The sequence below is a fragment of the Heterodontus francisci genome, chromosome 5 (assembly GCF_036365525.1).
Source record: "Heterodontus francisci isolate sHetFra1 chromosome 5, sHetFra1.hap1, whole genome shotgun sequence".
Classification (NCBI taxonomy): domain Eukaryota; kingdom Metazoa; phylum Chordata; class Chondrichthyes; order Heterodontiformes; family Heterodontidae; genus Heterodontus; species Heterodontus francisci.
The window spans coordinates 1,997,983-2,022,658 of NC_090375.1; the positions used below are offsets into that span (position 1 = coordinate 1,997,983).

General features: G+C 57.7%; 1 protein-coding gene across 2 annotated transcripts in view; it reads right to left on the minus strand.

Moving 5' to 3' along the window:
• Positions 1-24,676, minus strand: part of LOC137369695 (potassium voltage-gated channel subfamily H member 2-like) — a 465,677-nt gene that overhangs the window by 213,565 nt on the left and 227,436 nt on the right. For both annotated transcript variants that reach the window (XM_068031032.1, XM_068031033.1), the window contains 2 exons: positions 16,200-16,625; positions 2,984-3,383 (listed from right to left, as the gene is read on the minus strand). In XM_068031032.1, coding sequence (XP_067887133.1) covers positions 2,984-3,383; positions 16,200-16,625 — 826 coding nt within the window. The remainder of the gene's footprint in view (positions 1-2,983; positions 3,384-16,199; positions 16,626-24,676) is intronic.

Here is a 24,676-nt window from a genome sequence, read left to right on the forward strand (position 1 = left end):
GTTAGCTTTGAGGGCAGACCAGGCATCATGGACATTCTGTGGTTCCTGTTCGTTGAGTGTGGCCAACTTGCTTGTAAGACGCTGCCTGAGTCAGTCTTCCTTCACAGAGTCTTTATACCATCGATATAGATTTTCCTGCAGCACTGCTTTTGCTGTTGTTGCTGTTTTTGGACTGGGTTTATGGAGAAAGTCGCTCCGATCAGACGATGATCGGTCCTGCAATCATCGGCTCCGATCATGGCAAGGGGGATGTGAACATCCTCGCAGTCTTTTGCTCAGATGATAATATCGTCAAGCAAATGCCAATCCCTGGAGTGAGTCTGCTGCCAGGAGGTCTTGTATTTGTCTCTCTGACGAAATAGAGTGTTCAAGGCATTTCATCAGAAGAAGGACACCACTGGAGTTTGCCCTTCCAACACCTTCCTTACCAATCACACCCTTCCAAAGGCACACAGACGCTGACACAGACCGACACAGACACAGACCGACGCAGACACAGACCGACGCAGACACAGACCGACGCAGACACAAACACAGATCGAAGCAGACACAGACACAGACACAGACACAGACCGACGCAGACACAGACACAGACCGAAGCAGACACAGACACAGACACAGACCAACGCAGACACAGACACAGATCGAAGCAGACACAGACACAGACACAGACCGACGCAGACACAGACACAGACCGAAGCAGACACAGACACAGACACAGACACAGACCGACGCAGACACAGACACAGACCGAAGCAGACACAGACACAGACACAGACCGACGCAGACACAGACACAGACACAGACCGACGCAAACACAGACACAGACCGAAACAGACACAGACACAGACCGACGCAGACACAGACACAGACCGAAGCAGACACAGACACAGACACAGACCGACGCAGACACAGACCGACGCAGACACAGACACAGACCGACGCAGACACAGACCGACGCAGACACAGACACAGATCGAAGCAGACACAGACACAGACACAGACCGACACAGACACAGACCGACGCAGACACAGACACAGACCGAAGCAGACACAGACACAGACACAGACCGACGCAGACACAGACCGACGCAGACACAGACACAGACCGACGCAGACACAGACCGACGCAGACACAGACACAGATCGAAGCAGACACAGACACAGACCGACGCAGACACAGACACAGACCGAAGCAGACACAGACACAGACACAGACCGACGCAGACACAGACCGACGCAGACACAGACACAGACCAACGCAGACACAGACACAGACCGACGCAGACACACACCAGAGATGCAGACACACACCAGAGACGCAGACACAGACACACACATATAGACACACACGCACGCATACACAGACAGACAGACTGACTGCACATATCCTGGAAATGAATAAAAAATCACATCTTCAGTTCTAGAGTACCGAATGAAAATCAGGTGTTGTCCAAACAGACAATTGTCTGATTGCTGCCCCAACACTGAAGACTAAAATGTTCACCATGATATTGCAGCCAATCAGGTGTAAGAGTGAGAAATAAAAGCAAAATACTGCAGATGCTGGAAATCTGTAATAAAAACAAGAAATGTTGGAAATCCTCAATAAGTCAGGCAGCATCAGTGGAGAGAGAAGCAGAGTTAACGTTTCAGGTCAGTGGCCTTTACTCAGAACTGGCAAAGAAATGTAATTGGCTCTGAGCAAGTGAAAGGGGGGAGGGGGGGAAGAAGAACGAAAGGGACGGTGTTATAAGACAGAGGGCAGGAGAAATTAGATACCAAAGATGTCATGGGACGAAGGCAAAGGAGTGCTGACAGTTGTGTTACAAGACAAAGCATTCGTCTAGATAGTGTGTTAATGGCAGAAAAATAAACAGCTCTGTCTGAAAGTAAAACCATGAAAAATAAGTTAAAGACAGGAACATGGTTAAAAATAAATAAAAGAACTACAAATAAAAAATTTTTTAAAAGGTAGTCATGCTCTGAAATTATCAAACTCAATATTGAGTCTGGCAGGCTGTAGTGTGCCTAATCGGTAGATGAGATACTGTTCCTCGAGCTTGCGTTGATGTTCACTGGAACACTGCAGAAATCCCAGGACAGAGATGTGAACATGAGAGCAGGGGGATGTGTTGAAATGGCCAGCAACCGGAAGCTTGGGGTCCTGCTTTCGGACTGAGTGGAGGTGTTCGGCAGAGCGGTCACCCAGTCTGCGTTTGGTCTCCCCAATGTAGAGGAGACCACATTGTGAGCAGCGAATACAGTATACTACATTGAAAGAAGTACAAGTAAATCGCTGCTTCTCCTGAAAGGAGTGTTTGGGGCCTGGGATAGTGAGGAGAGAGGAGGTAAATGGGCAGGTATTACACCTCCTGCGATGGCAGGGGAAGGTGCCGTGGGAAGGGGATGAGGTGGTGGGGGTAATGGAGGAGTGGACCAGGGTTTCACGGAGGGAACGATCCCTTCGGAATGCTGACAGGGGAAGGGAGGGGAAGATGCGACTGGTAGTGGCATCACGCTGGAGGTGGCGAAAATGGCGGATGACTGTTCATCAATCTGTGATTAACACTCTGGGCTAATGCTTTGTCTTTTAATACAACTATTAGCACTTCCTTTTCCTTTGTTTTGTGACATCTTTGTCATTTAATCTCTCCTGCCCTCTGCACTATCACACACCTTCCCTTTTCTTCTCTTCCCCCACACCTTCACTTGCTCAAAGTCGATTACATTTCTCACCTTTACCAGTTCTGATGAAGGGTCACTGACCTGAAACGTTAACTCTGTTTCTCTCTCCACAGATACTGCCAGACCTGTTGGGTTAAAGTGATCAAAATGTGCTCAGGATTTTGCTGATAATTAAGTGCATCACAGGAAGAGAGAGATAACAGACAGGAAATGTGAGGAGTTGTATTTTTTCATTAAAAATACTGTTATCTCCCAACTTGTTGCTGCAGTGTCCAGAATGAAGCAAGGTACTTACAGCCAATGAGCATCACACAGATGGAGAAGATTTTCTCGGAGTTAGTGTTGGGAGAAACATTCCCAAAACCTACACTTGTTAAACTGCTGAAGGTGAAATAAAGGGCAGTGACATATTTATCCTTGATGGTGGGACCTGACGAAGTATCATTTTCATGGTAAGGTTTATCAATCTGGTCACCTAGCGAGTCCAGCCAGCCGATCTTTGGTTGAAGGAATGTTCTCTCCACATTCCCAATGGCATACCAGATACAAGCCAGCCAATGGGCAATCAGGGCAAATGTACACATGAGCAGGAAAAGTACAGCTGCTCCATACTCTGAGTAACGGTCCAGCTTGCGAGCCACACGCACCAAACGCAACAGGCGCGCCGTCTTCAACAGTCCAATCAGTGTGGTTGTCTGCAGAAAGTGAGACACAGTTAAACAGACAGGAATAGACAATGGACATCACTACAGAGCAATCAGGGAGCACAGGTTATCATCACCCACTGACCATCACACACTGACCGGGAGGGTCCAGGACACTGACCATCACACACTCACCGGGAGGGTCCAGGGCACTGACCATCACACACTGACCGGGAGGGTCCAGGACACTGACCATCACACACTCACCGGGAGGGTCCAGGGCACTGACCATCACACACTGACTGGGAGGGCCCAGGACACTGACCATCACACACTGACCGGGAGGGTCCAGGACACTGACCATCACACACGGTCCAGGAGGGTCCAGGACACTGACCATCACACACGGACCAGGAGGGTCCAGGACACTGACCATCACACACTGACCGGGAGGGCCCAGGACACTGACCATCACACACTGACCGGGAGGGTCCAGGACACTGACCATCACACACAGTGACCAGGAGGGCCCAGGACACTGACCATCATACACTCCGACCGGGAGGACCCAGGACACTGACCATCACACACTCCGACCGGGAGGGTCCAGGACACTGATCATCACACACAGTGATCAGGAGGGCCCAGGACACTGACCATCACAGACTCTGACTGGGAGGGCCCAGGACACTGACCATCACACAATCCGACCGGGAGGGTCCAGGACACTGACCATCACACACAGTGACCAGGAGGGCCCAGGACACTGACCATCACACATTCCGACCGGGAGGGTCCAGGACACTGACCATCACACACAGTGACCAGGAGGGTCCAGGACACTGACCATCACATACTCCGACCGAGAGGGTCCATGACACTGACCATCACACACTCCGACCGGGAGGGCCCAGGACACTGACCATCACACACTCCGACCGGGAGGGTCCAGGACACTGACCATCACACACAGTGACCAGGAGGGCCCAGGACACTGACCATCACACACTCTGACTGGGAGGGCCCAGGACACTGACCATCACACAATCCGACCGGGAGGGTACAGGACACTGACCATCACACACAGTGACCAGGAGGGCCCAGGACACTGACCATCACACAATCCGACCGGGAGGGTCCAGGACACTGACCATCACACACTCCGACCGGGAGGGTCCAGGACACTGACCATCACATACTCCGACCGGGAGGGTCCTGGACACTGACCATCACACACAGTGACCAGGAGGGTCCAGGACATTGACCATCACACATTCTGACTGGGAGGGTCCAGGACACTGACCATCACACATTCTGACTGGGAGGGTCCATGACACTGACCATCACACACAGTGACCAGGAGGGTCCAGGACACTGACCATCACACACTCTGACTGCGAGGGTCCATGACACTGACCATCACACACAGTGACCAGGAGGGCCCAGGACACTGACCATCACACACTCTGACTGGGAGGGTCCATGACACTGACCATCACACACAGTGACCAGGAGGGCCCAGGACACTGACCATCACACACAGTGACCAGGAGGGCCCAGGACACTGACCATCACACACTCCGACCGGGAGGGTCCAGGACACTGACCATCACACACAGTGACCAGGAGGGCCCAGGACACTGACCATCATACACTCCGACCGGGAGGGCCCAGGACACTGACCATCACACACTCCGACCGGGAGGGTCCAGGACACTGACCATCACACACAGTGACCAGGAGGGCCCAGGACACTGACCATCACACACTCTGACTGGGAGGGCCCAGGACACTGACCATCACAAACTCTGACTGGGAGGGCCCAGGACACTGACCATCACACAATCCGACCGGGAGGGTCCAGGACACTGACCATCACACACAGTGACCAGGAGGGCCCAGGACACTGACCATCACACATTCCGACCAGGAGGGTCCAGGACACTGACCATCACACACTCTGACTGGGAGGGTCCAGGACACTGACCATCACACATTGACCAGGAGGGCCCAGGACACTGACCATCACACACTCTGACTGGGAGGGTCCAGGACACTGACCATCACACACTGACCAGGAGGGCCCAGGACACTGACCATCACACACTCTGACTGGGAGGGTCCAGGACACTGACCATCACACACAGTGACCAGGAGGGCCCAGGACACTGACCATTACACAATCCGACCGGGAGGGTCCAGGACACTGACCATCACACACAGTGACCAGGAGGGCCCAGGACACTGACCATCACACACTCTGACTGGGAGGGTCCAGGACACTGACCATCACACACTGACCAGGAGGGCCCAGGACACTGACCATCACACACTCTGACTGGGAGGGTCCAGGACACTGACCATCACACACAGTGACCAGGAGGGCCCAGGACACTGACCATTACACAATCCGACCGGGAGGGTCCAGGACACTGACCATCACACACAGTGACCAGGAGGGCCCAGGACACTGACCATCACACACTCCGACCGGAAGGGTCCAGGACACTGACCATCACACAATCCGACCGGGAGGGTCCAGGACACTGACCATCACACACAGTGACCAGGAGGGCCCAGGACACTGACCATTACACAATCCGACCGGGAGGGTCCAGGACACTGACCATCACACACAGTGACCAGCAGGGCCCAGGACACTGACCATCACACACTCTGACTGGGAGGGTCCAGTACACTGACCATCACACACAGTGACCAGGAGGGCCCAGGACACTGACCATCACACACTCTGACTGGGAGGGTCCAGGACACTGACCATCACACACTGACCAGGAGGGCCCAGGACACTGACCATCACACACTCTGACTGGGAGGGTCCAGTACACTGACCATCACACACAGTGACCAGGAGGGCCCAGGACACTGACCATCACACACTCTGACTGGGAGGGTCCAGGACACTGACCATCACACACTGACCAGGAGGGCCCAGGACACTGACCATCACACACTCTGACCAGGAGGGTCCAGGACACTGACCATCACACACAGTGACCAGGAGGGCCCAGGACACTGACCATTACACAATCCGACCGGGAGGGTCCAGGACACTGACCATCACACACAGTGACCAGGAGGGCCCAGGACACTGACCATCACACACTCCGACCGGAAGGGTCCAGGACACTGACCATCACACAATCCGACCGGGAGGGTCCAGGACACTGACCATCACACACAGTGACCAGGAGGGCCCAGGACACTGACCATCACACATTCTGACTGGGAGGGTCCAGGACACTGACCATCACACACAGTGACCAGGAGGGCCCAGGACACTGACCATCACACAATCCGACCGGGAGGTTCCAGGACACTGACCATCACACACTCTGACCGGAAGGGTCCAGGACATTGACCATCACACAATCCGACCGGGAGGGTCCAGGACACTGACCATCACACACAGTGACCAGGAGGGCCCAGGACACTGACCATCACACACTCTGACTGGGAGGGCCCAGGACACTGACCATCACATACTCCGACCGCGAGGGTCCAGGACACTGACCATCACACACAGTGACCAGGAGGGCCCAGGACACTGACCATCACACACTCTGACTGGGAGGGCCCAGGACACTGACCATCACACACTCTGACTGGGAGGGTCCAGGACACTGACCATCACATACTCTGACCGGGACGGTCCAGGACACTGACCATCACACACAGTGACCAGGAGGGCCCAGGACACTGACCATCACACATTCCGACCGGGAGGGTCCAGGACACTGACCATCACATACTCTGACCGGGAGGGTCCATGACACTGACCATCACACACTCCGACCGGGAGGGCCCAGGACACTGACCATCACACACTCCGACCGGGAGGGTCCAGGACACTGACCATCACACACAGTGACCAGGAGGGCCCAGGACACTGACCATCATACACTCCGACCGGGAGGACCCAGGACACTGACCATCACACACTCCGACCGGGAGGGTCCAGGACACTGACCATCACACACAGTGACCAGGAGGGCCCAGGACACTGACCATCACACAATCCGACCGGGAGGGCCCAGGACACTGACCATCACACACAGTGACCAGGAGGGCCCAGGACACTGACCATCACACACAGTGACCAGGAGGGCCCAGGACACTGACCATTACACAATCCGACCGGGAGGGTCCAGGACACTGACCATCACACACAGTGACCAGGAGGGCCCAGGACACTGACCATCACACACTCCGACCGGAAGGGTCCAGGACACTGACCATCACACAATCCGACCGGGAGGGTCCAGGACACTGACCATCACACACAGTGACCAGGAGGGCCCAGGACACTGACCATCACACATTCTGACTGGGAGGGTCCAGGACACTGACCATCACACACAGTGACCAGGAGGGCCCAGGACACTGACCATCACACAATCCGACCGGGAGGGTCCAGGACACTGACCATCACACACTCTGACCGGAAGGGTCCAGGACATTGACCATCACACAATCCGACCGGGAGGGTCCAGGACACTGACCATCACACACAGTGACCAGGAGGGCCCAGGACACTGACCATCACACACTCTGACTGGGAGGGCCCAGGACACTGACCATCACATACTCCGACCGGGAGGGTCCAGGACACTGACCATCACACACAGTGACCAGGAGGGCCCAGGACACTGACCATCACACACTCTGACTGGGAGGGCCCAGGACACTGACCATCACACACTCTGACTGGGAGGGTCCAGGACACTGACCATCACATACTCTGACCGGGACGGTCCAGGACACTGACCATCACACACAGTGACCAGGAGGGCCCAGGACACTGACCATCACACATTCCGACCGGGAGGGTCCAGGACACTGACCATCACATACTCTGACCGGGAGGGTCCATGACACTGACCATCACACACTCTGACCGGGAGGGTCCAGGACACTGACCATCACACACTCCGACCGGGAGGGTCCAGGACACTGACCATCACACACAGTGACCAGGAGGGCCCAGGACACTGACCATCATACACTCCGACCGGGAGGACCCAGGACACTGACCATCACACACTCCGACCGGGAGGGTACAGGACACTGACCATCACACACAGTGACCAGGAGGGCCCAGGACACTGACCACCACAGACTCTGACTGGGAGGGCCCAGGACACTGACCATCACACAATCCGACCGGGAGGGTCCAGGACACTGACCATCACACACAGTGACCAGGAGGGCCCAGGACACTGACCATCACACATTCCGACCGGGAGGGTCCAGGACACTGACCATCACACACAGTGACCAGGAGGGTCCAGGACACTGACCATCACACATTCCGACCGGGAGGGTCCAGGACACTGACCATCACATACTCCGACCGGGAGGGTCCATGACACTGACCATCACACACTCCGACCGGGAGGGCCCAGGACACTGACCATCACACACTCCGACCGGGAGGGTCCAGGACACTGACCATCACACACAGTGACCAGGAGGGCCCAGGACACTGACCATCACACACTCTGACTGGGAGGGCCCAGGACACTGACCATCACACAATCCGACCGGGAGGGTACAGGACACTGACCATCACACAGTGACCAGGAGGGCCCAGGACACTGACCATCACACAATCCGACCGGGAGGGTCCAGGACACTGACCATCACACACTCCGACCGGGAGGGTCCAGGACACTGACCATCACATACTCCGACCGGGAGGGTCCTGGACACTGACCATCACACACAGTGACCAGGAGGGTCCAGGACATTGACCATCACACATTCTGACTGGGAGGGTCCAGGACACTGACCATCACACATTCTGACTGGGAGGGTCCATGACACTGACCATCACACACAGTGACCAGGAGGGTCCAGGACACTGACCATCACACACTCTGACTGGGAGGGTCCATGACACTGACCATCACACACAGTGACCAGGAGGGCCCAGGACACTGACCATCACACACTCTGACTGGGAGGGTCCATGACACTGACCATCACACACAGTGACCAGGAGGGCCCAGGACACTGACCATCACACACAGTGACCAGGAGGGCCCAGGACACTGACCATCACAAACTCCGACCGGGAGGGTCCAGGACACTGACCATCACATACTCCGACCGGGAGGGTCCAGGACACTGACCATCACACACAGTGACCAGGAGGGTCCAGGACATTGACCATCACACATTCTGACTGGGAGGGTCCAGGACACTGACCATCACACATTCTGACTGGGAGGGTCCATGACACTGACCATCACACACAGTGACCAGGAGGGTCCAGGACACTGACCATCACACACTCTGACTGGGAGTGTCCATGACACTGACCATCACACACAGTGACCAGGAGGGCCCAGGACACTGACCATCACACACTCTGACTGGGAGAGTCCATGACACTGACCATCACACACAGTGACCAGGAGGGCCCAGGACACTGACCATCACACACAGTGACCAGGAGGGCCCAGGACACTGACCATCACATACTCAGACCGGGAGGGTCCAGGACACTGACCATCACACACAGTGACCAGGAGGGCCCAGGACACTGACCATCACACACAGTGACCAGGAGGGTCCAGGACACTGACCATCACACACTCCGACCGGGAGGGTCCAGGACACTGACCATCACACATTCTGACTGGGAGGGTCCAGGACACTGACCATCACACATTCCGAACGGGAGGGTCCAGGACACTGACCATCATACACTCCGACCGGGAGGGTCCAGGACACTGACCATCACACACTGACCGGGAGGGTCCAGGACACTGACCATCACACACTCTGACTGGGAGGGTCCAGGACACTGACCATCACACACAGTGACCAGGAGGGCCCAGGACACTGACCATCACACACTCTGACTGGGAGGGTCCAAGACACTGACCATCACACACAGTGACCAGGAGGGCCCAGGACACTGACCATCACACACTCTGACTGGGAGGGTCCAGGACACTGACCATCACACACTGACCAGGAGGGCCCAGGACACTGACCATCACACACTCTGACTGGGAGGGTCCAGGACACTGACCATCACACACAGTGACCAGGAGGGCCCAGGACACTGACCATCACACACTCTGACTGGGAGGGTCCAGGACACTGACCATCACACACTGACCAGGAGGGCCCAGGACACTGACCATCACACACTCTGACTGGGAGGGTCCAGGACACTGACCATCACACACAGTGACCAGGAGGGCCCAGGACACTGACCATCACACAATCCGACCGGGAGAGTCCAGGACACTGACCATCACACACAGTGACCAGGAGGGCCCAGGACACTGACCATCACACACTCCGACCGGAAGGGTCCAGGACACTGACCATCACACAATCCGACCGGGAGGGTCCAGGACACTGACCATCACACACAGTGACCAGGAGGGCCCAGGACACTGACCATCACACATTCTGACTGGGAGGGTCCAGGACACTGACCATCACATACTCCGACCGGGAAGGTCCAGGACACTGACCATCACACACTCTGACCGGAAGGGTCCAGGACATTGACCATCACACAATCCGACCGGGAGGGTCCAGGACACTGACCATCACACACTCCGACCGGGAGGGTCCAGGACACTGACCATCACACACTCTGACTGGGAGGGCCCAGGACACTGACCATCACATACTCCGACCGGGAGGGTCCAGGACACTGACCATCACACACAGTGACCAGGAGGGCCCAGGACACTGACCATCACACACTCTGACTGGGAGGGCCCAGGACACTGACCATCACACACTCTGACTGGGAGGGTCCAGGACACTGACCATCGCATACTCTGACCGGGACGGTCCAGGACACTGACCATCACACACAGTGACCAGGAGGGCCCAGGACACTGACCATCACACATTCCGACCGGGAGGGCCCAGGACACTGACCATCACACACTCCGACCGGGAGGGTCCAGGACACTGACCATCACACACAGTGACCAGGAGGGCCCAGGACACTGACCATCACACACTCTGACTGGGAGGGCCCAGGACACTGACCATTACACAATCCGACCGGGAGGGTACAGGACACTGACCATCACACAGTGACCAGGAGGGCCCAGGACACTGACCATCACACAATCCGACCGGGAGGGTCCAGGACACTGACCATCACACACTCCAACCGGGAGGGTCCAGGACACTGACCATCACATACTCCGACCGGGAGGGTCCTGGACACTGACCATCACACACAGTGACCAGGAGGGTCCAGGACATTGACCATCACACATTCTGACTGGGAGGGTCCAGGACACTGACCATCACACATTCTGACTGGGAGGGTCCATGACACTGACCATCACACACAGTGACCAGGAGGGTCCAGGACACTGACCATCACACACTCTGACTGGGAGGGTCCATGACACTGACCATCACACACAGTGACCAGGAGGGCCCAGGACACTGACCATCACACACTCTGACTGGGAGGGTCCATGACACTGACCATCACACACAGTGACCAGGAGGGCCCAGGACACTGACCATCACACACAGTGACCAGGAGGGCCCAGGACACTGACCATCACAAACTCCGACCGGGAGGGTCCAGGACACTGACCATCACACACAGTGACCAGGAGGGCCCAGGACACTGACCATCATACACTCCGACCGGGAGGGCCCAGGACACTGACCATCACACACTCCGACCGGGAGGGTCCAGGACACTGACCATCACACACAGTGACCAGGAGGGCCCAGGGCACTGACCATCATACACTCTGACTGGGAGGGCCCAGGACACTGACCATCACAAACTCTGACTGGGAGGGCCCAGGACACTGACCATCACACAATCCGACCGGGAGGGTCCAGGACACTGACCATCACACACTCTGACTGGGAGGGCCCAGGACACTGACCATCACACACTCTGACTGGGAGGGTCCATGACACTGACCATCACACACAGTGACCAGGAGGGCCCAGGACACTGACCATCACACACTCTGACTGGGAGGGCCCAGGACACTGACCATCACAAACTCCGACCGGGAGGGTCCAGGACACTGACCATCACACACAGTGACCAGGAGGGCCCAGGACACTGACCATCACACAATCCGACCGGGAGGGTCCAGGACACTGACCATCACACACAGTGACCAGGAGGGCCCAGGACACTGACCATCACACACTCTGACTGGGAGGGCCCAGGACACTGACCATCACACACTCTGACTGGGAGGGCCCAGGACACTGACCATCACACAATCCGACCGGGAGGGTCCAGGACACTGACCATCACACACAGTGTCCAGGAGGGCCCAGGACACTGACCATCACACAATCTGACCGGGAGGGTCCAGGACACTGACCATCACACACTCCGACCGGGAGGGTCCAGGACACTGACCATCACATACTCCGACCGGGAGGGTCCAGGACACTGACCATCACACACAGTGACCAGGAGGGTCCAGGACATTGACCATCACACATTCTGACTGGGAGGGTCCAGGACACTGACCATCACACATTCTGACTGGGAGGGTCCATGACACTGACCATCACACACAGTGACCAGGAGGGTCCAGGACACTGACCATCACACACTCTGACTGGGAGGGTCCATGACACTGACCATCACACACAGTGACCAGGAGAGTCCATGACACTGACCATCACACACAGTGACCAGGAGGGCCCAGGACACTGACCATCACACACAGTGACCAGGAGGGCCCAGGACACTGACCATCACATACTCAGACCGGGAGGGTCCAGGACACTGACCATCACACACAGTGACCAGGAGGGCCCAGGACACTGACCATCACACACAGTGACCAGGAGGGTCCAGGACACTGACCATCACACACTCCGACCGGGAGGGTCCAGGACACTGACCATCACACATTCTGACTGGGAGGGTCCAGGACACTGACCATCACACATTCCGAACGGGAGGGTCCAGGACACTGACCATCATACACTCCGACCGGGAGGGTCCAGGACACTGACCATCACACACTGACCGGGAGGGTCCAGGACACTGACCATCACACACTCTGACTGGGAGGGTCCAGGACACTGACCATCACACACAGTGACCAGGAGGGCCCAGGACACTGACCATCACACACTCTGACTGGGAGGGTCCAAGACACTGACCATCACACACAGTGACCAGGAGGGCCCAGGACACTGACCATCACACACTCTGACTGGGAGGGTCCAGGACACTGACCATCACACACTGACCAGGAGGGCCCAGGACACTGACCATCACACACTCTGACTGGGAGGGTCCAGGACACTGACCATCACACACAGTGACCAGGAGGGCCCAGGACACTGACCATCACACACTCTGACTGGGAGGGTCCAGGACACTGACCATCACACACTGACCAGGAGGGCCCAGGACACTGACCATCACACACTCTGACTGGGAGGGTCCAGGACACTGACCATCACACACAGTGACCAGGAGGGCCCAGGACACTGACCATCACACAATCCGACCGGGAGAGTCCAGGACACTGACCATCACACACAGTGACCAGGAGGGCCCAGGACACTGACCATCACACACTCCGACCGGAAGGGTCCAGGACACTGACCATCACACAATCCGACCGGGAGGGTCCAGGACACTGACCATCACACACAGTGACCAGGAGGGCCCAGGACACTGACCATCACACATTCTGACTGGGAGGGTCCAGGACACTGACCATCACATACTCCGACCGGGAAGGTCCAGGACACTGACCATCACACACTCTGACCGGAAGGGTCCAGGACATTGACCATCACACAATCCGACCGGGAGGGTCCAGGACACTGACCATCACACACTCCGACCGGGAGGGTCCAGGACACTGACCATCACACACTCTGACTGGGAGGGCCCAGGACACTGACCATCACATACTCCGACCGGGAGGGTCCAGGACACTGACCATCACACACAGTGACCAGGAGGGCCCAGGACACTGACCATCACACACTCTGACTGGGAGGGCCCAGGACACTGACCATCACACACTCTGACTGGGAGGGTCCAGGACACTGACCATCGCATACTCTGACCGGGACGGTCCAGGACACTGACCATCACACACAGTGACCAGGAGGGCCCAGGACACTGACCATCACACATTCCGACCGGGAGGGTCCAGGACACTGACCATCACATACTCCGACCGGGAGGGTCCATGACACTGACCATCACACACTCCGACCGGGAGGGCCCAGGACACTGACCATCACACACTCCGACCGGGAGGGTCCAGGACACTGACCATCACACACAGTGACCAGGAGGGCCCAGGACACTGACCATCATACACTCCGACCGGGAGGGCCCAGGACACTGACCATCACACACTCCGACCGGGAGGCTCCAGGACACTGACCATCACACACAGTGACCAGGAGGGCCCAGGACACTGACCATCACACATTCCGACCGGGAGGGTCCAGGACACTGACCATCACACACAGTGACCAGGAGGGCCCAGGACACTGACCATCACACATTCCGACCGGGAGGGTCCAGGACACTGACCATCACATACTCCGACCGGGAGGGTCCATGACACTGACCATCACACACTCCGACCGGGAGGGCCCAGGACACTGACCATCACACACTCCGACCGGGAGGGTCCAGGACACTGACCATCACACACAGTGACCAGGAGGGCCCAGGACACTGACCATCACACACTCTGACTGGGAGGGCCCAGGACACTGACCATCACACAATCCGACCGGGAGGGTCCAGGACACTGACCATCACACACAGTGACCAGGAGGGCCCAGGACACTGACCATCACACAATCCGACCGGGAGGGTCCAGGACACTGACCATCACACACTCCGACCGGGAGGGTCCAGGACACTGACCATCACATACTCCGACCGGGAGGGTCCAGGACACTGACCATCACACACAGTGACCAGGAGGGTCCAGGACATTGACCATCACACATTCTGACTGGGAGGGTCCAGGACACTGACCATCACACATTCTGACTGGGAGGGTCCATGACACTGACCATCACACACAGTGACCAGGAGGGTCCAGGACACTGACCATCACACACTCTGACTGCGAGGGTCCATGACACTGACCATCACACACAGTGACCAGGAGGGCCCAGGACACTGACCATCACACACTCTGACTGGGAGGGTCCATGACACTGACCATCACACACAGTGACCAGGAGGGCCCAGGACACTGACCATCACACAATCCGACCGGGAGGGTCCAGGACACTGACCATCACACACAGTGACCAGGAGGGCCCAGGACACTGACCATCACACACTCCGACCGGAAGGGTCCAGGACACTGACCATCACACAATCCGACCGGGAGGGTCCAGGACACTGACCATCACACACAGTGACCAGGAGGGTCCAGGACACTGACCATCACACACTCTGACTGGGAGGGTCCATGACACTGACCATCACACACAGTGACCAGGAGGGTCCAGGACACTGACCATCACACATTCTGACTGGGAGGGTCCAGGACACTGACCATCACACACTCTGACTGGGAGGGTCCAGGACACTGACCATCACACACTCTGACCAGGAGGGCCCAGGACACTGACCATCACACACAGTGACCAGGAGGGTCCAGGACACTGACCATCACACACAGTGACCAGGAGGGCCCAGGACACTGACCATCACACATTCTGACTGGTTCTTCAAACTCTTGTTACACTGAGAGCTCTGTGGGTTCCTCAATCACATAATAAGTCAGTTTGAATAGAGGTAGTTTGCATCGTTGTGACTAAAGGCCCAAAATCCTGGAAACTACTCGCGTTAATTCTCACCTCATCAGAGCCAGAACGAAAAATGAGCAGATCGAATGGAATTGCAGCCACCATATCAATTAGGAACCAGCCCTTAAAGTAATGGATGGCAATTTTGCCTGGATGGCTGACCACCTCATCATTACTGTTCACGTAGGTAGTGCGGAAGTTGATGAGAATGTCAATAATAAACATAATGTCCACAATCAGATCCACCACATTGAGGGGGTTGCAGGAGTAACCACAATCTCGACGTTTCACCTCCTCCTGGTCATTCAGTAGGAAAGCTGCTGAATATGGGGTGAAGATTGCAGTGTAGATAACGAGGAGCAAGATTAACCAATCCCACACTGCCTTGAAGGGGCTGTAGTGAAGAATGGTCCATTTGTGAATTCGTGGGGCCTGCAGTTTATATTCGGGCAGAACATCAGCTCCAAGTGACAGGACCTGTGTATAAAATATGTGCAACTTATTCAATGAACTACAGCCAGAGGTGCAGCATCCTCCGATTCTCCACCAATCATATAATGTTACTGTCATTACAGAGCTCCAAGACACTGAGTAAATCAATTCATTTCAGTAAATAGCAGCACAACATTATCCCGAAATCAAACCCACTCAACCCCTCACCTCATCCCCCACACTCAACCCCTCACCCTAACCCCCACTCAACCCCTCACCCTAACCCCCACTCAACCCCTCACCCTAACCCCCACACTCAACCCCTCACCCTAACCCCCACTCAACCCCTCACCCTAACCCCCACACTCAACCCCTCACCCTAACCCCCACTCAACCCCTCACCCTAACCCCCACTCAACCCCTCACCCTAACCCCCACTCAATCCCTCACCCTAACCCCCACTCAACCCCTCACCCTAACCCCCACACTCAACCCCTCACCCTAACCCCCACACTCAACCCCTCACCCTAACCCCCACACTCAACCCCTCACCCTAACCCCCACTCAACCCCTCACCCTAACCCCCACACTCAACCCCTCACCCTAACCCCCACTCAACCCCTCACCCTAACCCCCACTCAACCCCTCACCCTAACCCCCACACTCAACCCCTCACCCTAACCCCCACACTCAACCCCTCACCCTAACCCCCACACTCAACCCCTCACCCTAACCCCCACTCAACCCCTCACCCTAACCCCCACTCAACCCCTCACCCTAACCCCCACACTCAACCCCTCACCCTAACCCCCACACTCAACCCCTCACCCTAACCCCCACACTCAACCCCTCACCCTAACCCCCACACTCAACCCCTCACCCTAACCCCCACTCAACCCCTCACCCTAACCCCCACACTCAACCCCTCACCCTAACCCCCACTCAACCCCTCACCCTAACCCCCACACTCAACCCCTCACCCTAACCCCCACACTCAACCCCTCACCCTAACCCCCACACTCAACCCCTCACCCTAACCCCCACACTCAACCCCTCACCCTAACCCCCACTCAACCCCTCACCCTAACCCCCACACTCAACCCCTCACCCTAACCCCCACTCAACCCCTCACCCTAACCCCCACTCAACCCCTCACCCTAACCCCCACACTCAACCCCTCACCCTAACCCCCACACTCAACCCCTCACCCTAACCCCCACACTCAACCCCTCACCCTAACCCCCACACTCAACCCCTCACCCTAACCCCCACTCAACCCCTCACCCTAACCCCCACACTCAACCCCTCACCCTAACCCCCACACTCAACCCCTCACCCTAACCCCCACTCAACCCCTCACCCTAACCCCCACTCAACCCCTCACCCTAACACCCACACTCAACCCCTCACCCTAACCCCCACACTCAACCCCTCACCCTAACCCCCACACTCAACCCCTCACCTCATCCCCCACACTCAACCCCTCACCCCATCCCCCACACTCAACCCCTCACCCTAACCCACACACTCAACCCCTCACCCTAACCCCCACACTCAACCCCTCACCTCATCCCCCACACTCAACCCCTCACCTCATCCCCCACACTCAACCCCTCACCCTAACCCCCACACTCAACCCCTCACCCTAACCCCCACACTCAACCCCTCACCTCATCCCCCACACTCAACCCCTCACCCCATCCCCCACACTCAACCCCTCACCTCATCCCCCACACTCAACCCCTCACCCTAACCCCCACACTCAACCCCTCACCCTAACCCCCACACTCAACCCCTCACCCTAACCCCCACACTCAACCCCTCACCCTAACCCCCACACTCAAACCCTCACCTCATCCCCCACACTCAACCCCTCACCCTAACCCCCACACTCAACCCCTCACCATAACCCCCACACTCAACCCCTCACCCTAACCCCCACACTCAACCCCTCACCCTAACCCCCACACTCAACCCCTCACCCCAACCCCCACACTCAACCCCTCACCCCATCCCCCACACTCAACCCCTCACCCTAACCCCCACACTCAACCCCTCACCCTAACCCCGACACTCAACCCCTCACCCTAACCCCCACACTCAACCCCTCACCCTAACCCCCACACCCAACCCCTCACCCTAACCCCCACACTCAACCCAAACTCAACCCCTCACCCTAACCCCCACACTCAACCCCTCACCCTAACCCCCACACTCAACCCCTCACCCTAACCCCCACACTCAACCCCTCACCCCATCCCCCACACTCAACCCCTCACCCTAACCCCCACACTCAACCCCTCACCCTAACCCCCACACTCAACCCCTCACCCTAACCCCCACACTCAACCCCTCACCCTAACCCCCACACTCAACCCCTCACCCCATCCCCGACACTCAACCCCTCACCCCATCCCCGACACTCAACCCCACACCCTAACCCCCACACTCAACCCCTCACCCTAACCCCCACACTCAACCCCTCACCTCATCCCCCACACTCAACCCCTCACCCCATCCCCCACACTCAACCCCTCACCTCATCCCCCACACTCAACCCCTCACCTCATCCCCGACACTCAACCCCTCACCCTAACCCCCACACTCAACCCCTCACCCTAACCCCCACACTCAACCCCTCACCCTAACCCCCACACTCAACCCCTCACCCTAACCCCCACACTCAACCCCTCACCCCAACCCCCACACTCAACCCCTCACCCCATCCCCCACACTCAACCCCTCACCCTAACCCCCACACTCAACCCCTCACCCTAACCCCCACACTCAACCCCTCACCCTAACCCCCACACTCAACCCAAACTCAACCCCTCACCCTAACCCCCACACTCAACCCCTCACCCTAACCCCCACACTCAACCCCTCACCCCGTCCCCCAGACTCAACCCCTCACCCTAACCCCCACACTCTACCCCTCACCCTAACCCCCACACTCTACCCCTCACCCTAACCCCCACACTCAACCCCTCACCCTACCCCCACACTCAACCCCTCACCCCATCCCCGACACTCAACCCCTCACCCCATCCCCGACACACAACCCCTCACCCTAACCCCCACACTCAACCCCTCACCCTAACCCCCACACTCAACCCCTCACCCCATCCCCGACACTCAACCCCTCACCCCATCCCCGACACTCAACCCCTCACCCCATCCCCCACACTCAACCCCTCACCCTAACCCCCACACTCAACCCCTCACCTCATCCCCCACACTCAACCCCTCACCCTAACCCCCACACTCAACCCCTCACCCTAACCCCCACACTCAACCCCTCACCTCATCCCCCACACTCAACCCCTCACCCTAACCCCCACACTCAACCCCTCACCCTAACCCCCACACTCAACCCAAACTCAACCCCTCACCCTAACCCCCACACTCAACCCCTCACCTCATCCCCCACACTCAACCCCTCACCCTAACCCCCACACTCAACCCCTCACCCTAACCCCCAAACTCAACCCCTCACCCTAACCCCCACACTCAACCCCTCACCCTAACTCCCACACTCAACCCACACTCAACCCCTCACCCTAACCCCCACACTCAACCCCTCACCCTAACCCCCAAACTCAACTCCTCACCCTAACCCCCACACTCAACCCCTCACCCTAACCCCCAAACTCAACCCCTCACCCTAACCCCCACACTCAACCCCTCACCCTAACCCCCACACTCAACCCAAACTCAACCCCTCACCCTAACCCCCACACTCAACCCCTCACCTCATCCCCCACTCTCAACCCCTCACCCTAACCCCCACACTCAACCCCTCACCCTAACCCCCACACTCAACCCCTCACCCCATCCCCCACACTCAACCCCTCACCCTAACCCCCACACTCAACCCCTCACCCTAACCCCCACACTCAACCCCTCACCCTAACCCCCACACTCAACCCCTCACCCGAACCCCCACACTCAACCCAAACTCAACCCCTCACCCTAACCCCCACACTCAACCCCTCACCCCATCCCCGACACTCAACCCCTCACCCTAACCCCCACACTCAACCCCTCACCCTAACCCCCACACTCAACCCCTCACCCTAACCCCCACACTCAACCCCTCACCCCATCCCCCACACTCAACCCCTCACCCTAACCCCCACACTCAACCCAAACTCAACCCCTCACCCTAACTCCCACACTCAACCCAAACTCAACCCCTCACCCTAACCCCCACACTCAACCCCTCACCTCATCCCCGACACTCAACCCCTCACCCTAACCCCCACACTCAACCCCTCACCCTAACCCCCACACTCAACCCCTCACCCCATCCCCCACACTCAAACCCTCACCCCATCCCCCACACTCAACCCCTCACCCTAACCCCCACACTCAACCCCTCACACCATCCCCCACACTCAACCCCTCACCCCATCCCCCACACTCAACCCCTCACCCTAACCCCCACACTCAACCCAAACTCAACCCCTCACCCTAACCCCCACACTCAACCCAAACTCAACCCCTCACCCTAACTCCCACACTCAACCCCTCACCCCATCCCCCACACTCAAACCCTCACCCTAACCCCCACACTCAACCCAAACTCAACCCCTCAGCCTAACCCCCACACTCAACCCCTCACCCTAACCCCCACTCTCAACCCCTCACCCAAACCCCCACACTCAACCCCTCACCCTAACCCCCACACTCAACCCCTCACCCCATCCCCCACACTCAACCCAAACTCAACCCCTCACCCTAACCCCCACACTCTACCCAAACACAACCCCTCACCCTATCCCCCACACTCAAACCCTAAACTCAACCCCTCACCCTAACTCCCACACTCAACCCCTCACCCCATCCCCCACACTCAACCCCTCACCCTAACCCCCACACTCAACCCCTCACTCCATCCCCCACACTCAACCCCTCACCTCATCCCCCACACTCAACCCCTCACCTCATCCCCCACACTCAACCCCTCACCCCATCCCCCAGACACAACCCCTCACCTCATCCCCCAGACACAACCCCTCACCTCATCCCCCACACTCAACCCCTCACCTCATCCCCCACACTCAACCCCTCACCCTAACCCCCACACTCAACCCCTCACCCCATCCCCCACACTCAACCCCTCACCCCATCCCCCACACTCAACCCAAACTCAACCCCTCACCCCATCCCCCACACTCAACCCCTCACCCCATCCCCCACACTCAACCCCTCACCCCATCCCCCACACACAACCCAAACTCAACACCGCACCCTAACCCCCACACTCAACCCCTCACCCCATCCCCCACACTCAACCCAAACTCAACCCCTCACCCTAACCCCCACACTCAACCCCTCACCCTAACCCCCACACTCAACCCCTCACCCCATCCCCCACACTCAAACCCTCACCCCATCCCTCACACTCAAACCCTCACCCCATCCCCCACACTCAACCCCTCACCCTAACCCCCACACTCAACCCCTCACACCATCCCCCACACTCAACCCCTCACCCCATCCCCCACACTCAACCCCTCACCCTAACCCCCACACTCAACCCCTCACCCCATCCCCCACACTCAACCCCTCACCCCATCCCCCACACTCAACCCCTCACCCCATCCCCCACACTCAACCCCTCACCCCATCCCCCACACTCAACCCAAACTCAACCCCTCACCCTAACCCCCACACTCAACCCCTCACCCCATCCCCCACACTCAACCCCTCACCCCATCCCCCACACTCAACCCAAACTCAACCCCTCACCCTAACCCCCACACTCAACCCCTCACCCCATCCCCCACACTCAACCCCTCACCCCATCCCCCACACTCAACCCAAACTCAACCCCTCACCCTAACCCCCACACTCAACCCCTCACCCCATCCCCCACACTCAACCCCTCACCCCATCCCCCACACTCAACCCAAACTCAACCCCTCACCCTAACCCCCACACTCAACCCAAACTCAACCCCTCACCCTAACCCCCACACTCAACCCAAACTCAACCCCTCACCGTATCCCCCACACTCAACCCAAACTCAACCCCTCACCGTGTCCCCCACACTCAACCCAAACTCAACCCCTCACCCCATCCCGCACACTCAACCCAAACTCAACCCCTCACCCTATCCCCCACACTCAACCCTAAACTCAACCGCTCACCGTGTCCCCCCCACTCAACCCGAACTCAACCCCTCACCCTATCCCCCACACTCAACCCTAAACTCAACCCCTCACCGTGTCCCCCACACTCAACCCAAACTCAACCCCTCACCCTATCCCCCACAGTCAACCCTAAACTCAACCCCTCATCCCAACCCCCACACTCAACCCGAACTCAACCCCTCACCCTATCCCCCACACTCAACCCAAACTCAACCCCTCACCCTATCCCCCACACTCAACCCAAACTCAACCCCTCACCCTATCGCCCACACTCAACCCAAACTCAACCCCTCACCGTGTCCCCCACACTCAACCCAATCTCGACCCCTCACCCTATCCCCCACACTCAACCCAAACTCAACCCCTCACCCTATCCCCCACACTCAACCCAAACTCAACCCCTCACCCCATCCCCCACACTCAACCCAAACTCAACCCCTCACCCTATCCCCCACACTCAACCCAAACTCAACCCCTCACCCCATCCCCCACACTCATCCCAAACTCAACCCCTCACCCCATCCTCCACACTCAACCCAAACTCAACCCCTCACCCCATCCCCCACACTCAACCCGAACTCAACCCCTCACCCTATCCCCCACACTCATCCCGAAATCAACCCCTTACCCTATCCCCCACAGTCAACCCGAACTCAACCTCTCAACCTATCCCCCACACTCAACCCGAACTCAACCCCTCACCCTATCCCCAACACTCAACCCCTCACCCTATCGCCCAAACTCAACCCCTCACCCTATCCCCCACAAACAACCCGAACTCAACCCCAACCCTCAACCCCTCACCCTGTCCCCCACATTCAACCCCAACACTCAATCCGAACTCAACTCCAACACTCAACCCCACACTCAATACTAACTCAACGCCTCAGCCTGTCCCCCACACTCAACCCTAAATCAACCCCTCACCCGATCCCCCACACTCAACCCTAACTCAACTCCTCACCCTATCGCCCAAACGTAACCCGAACTCAACCCCTCACCCTACCCCACTCTCAACCTGAACTCAACCCCTCACCCTATCCCCCACACTCAACCCCTCACCCAATCGCCCAAACTCAACCCCTCACCCTATCCCCCACAATCAACCCGAACTCAACCCCAACCCTCAACCCCTCACCCTATCCCCCACATTCAACCCCAACACTCAATCCTAACTCAACCCCAACACTCAAACCCACACTCAATACTAACTCAACCCCTCACCCGATCCCCCACACTCAACCCTAACTCAACCCCTCACCCTATCGCCCAAACGTAACCCGAACTCAACCCCTCACCCTACACCACTCTCAACCTGAACTCAACCCCTCACCCTATCCCCCATACTCAACCCCTCACCCCATCCCCCACACTCAACCCCTCACCCTAACCCCCACACTCAACCCCTCACCCTAACCCCCACCCTCAACCCCTCACCCGAACCCCCACACTCAACCCAAACTCAACTCCTCACCCTAACCCCCACACTCAACCCCTCACCCCATCCCCGACACTCAACCCCTCACCCTAACCCCCACACTCAACCCCTCACCCTAACCCCCACACTCAACCCCTCACCCAAACCCCCACACTCAACCCCTCACCCTAACCCCCACACTCAACCCCTCACCCCATCCCCCACACTCAACCCCTCACCCTAACCCCCACACTCAACCCAAACTCAACCCCTCACCCTAACTCCCACACTCAACCCAAACTCAACCCCTCACCCTAACCCACACACTCAACCCCTCACCTCATCCCCGACACTCAACCCAAACTCAACCCCTCACCCTAACTCCCACACTCAACCCAAACTCAACCCCTCACCCTAACCCACACACTCAACCCCTCACCTCATCCCCGACACTCAACCCCTCACCCTAACCCCCACACTCAAACCCTCACCCTAACCCCCACACTCAACCCCTCATCCCA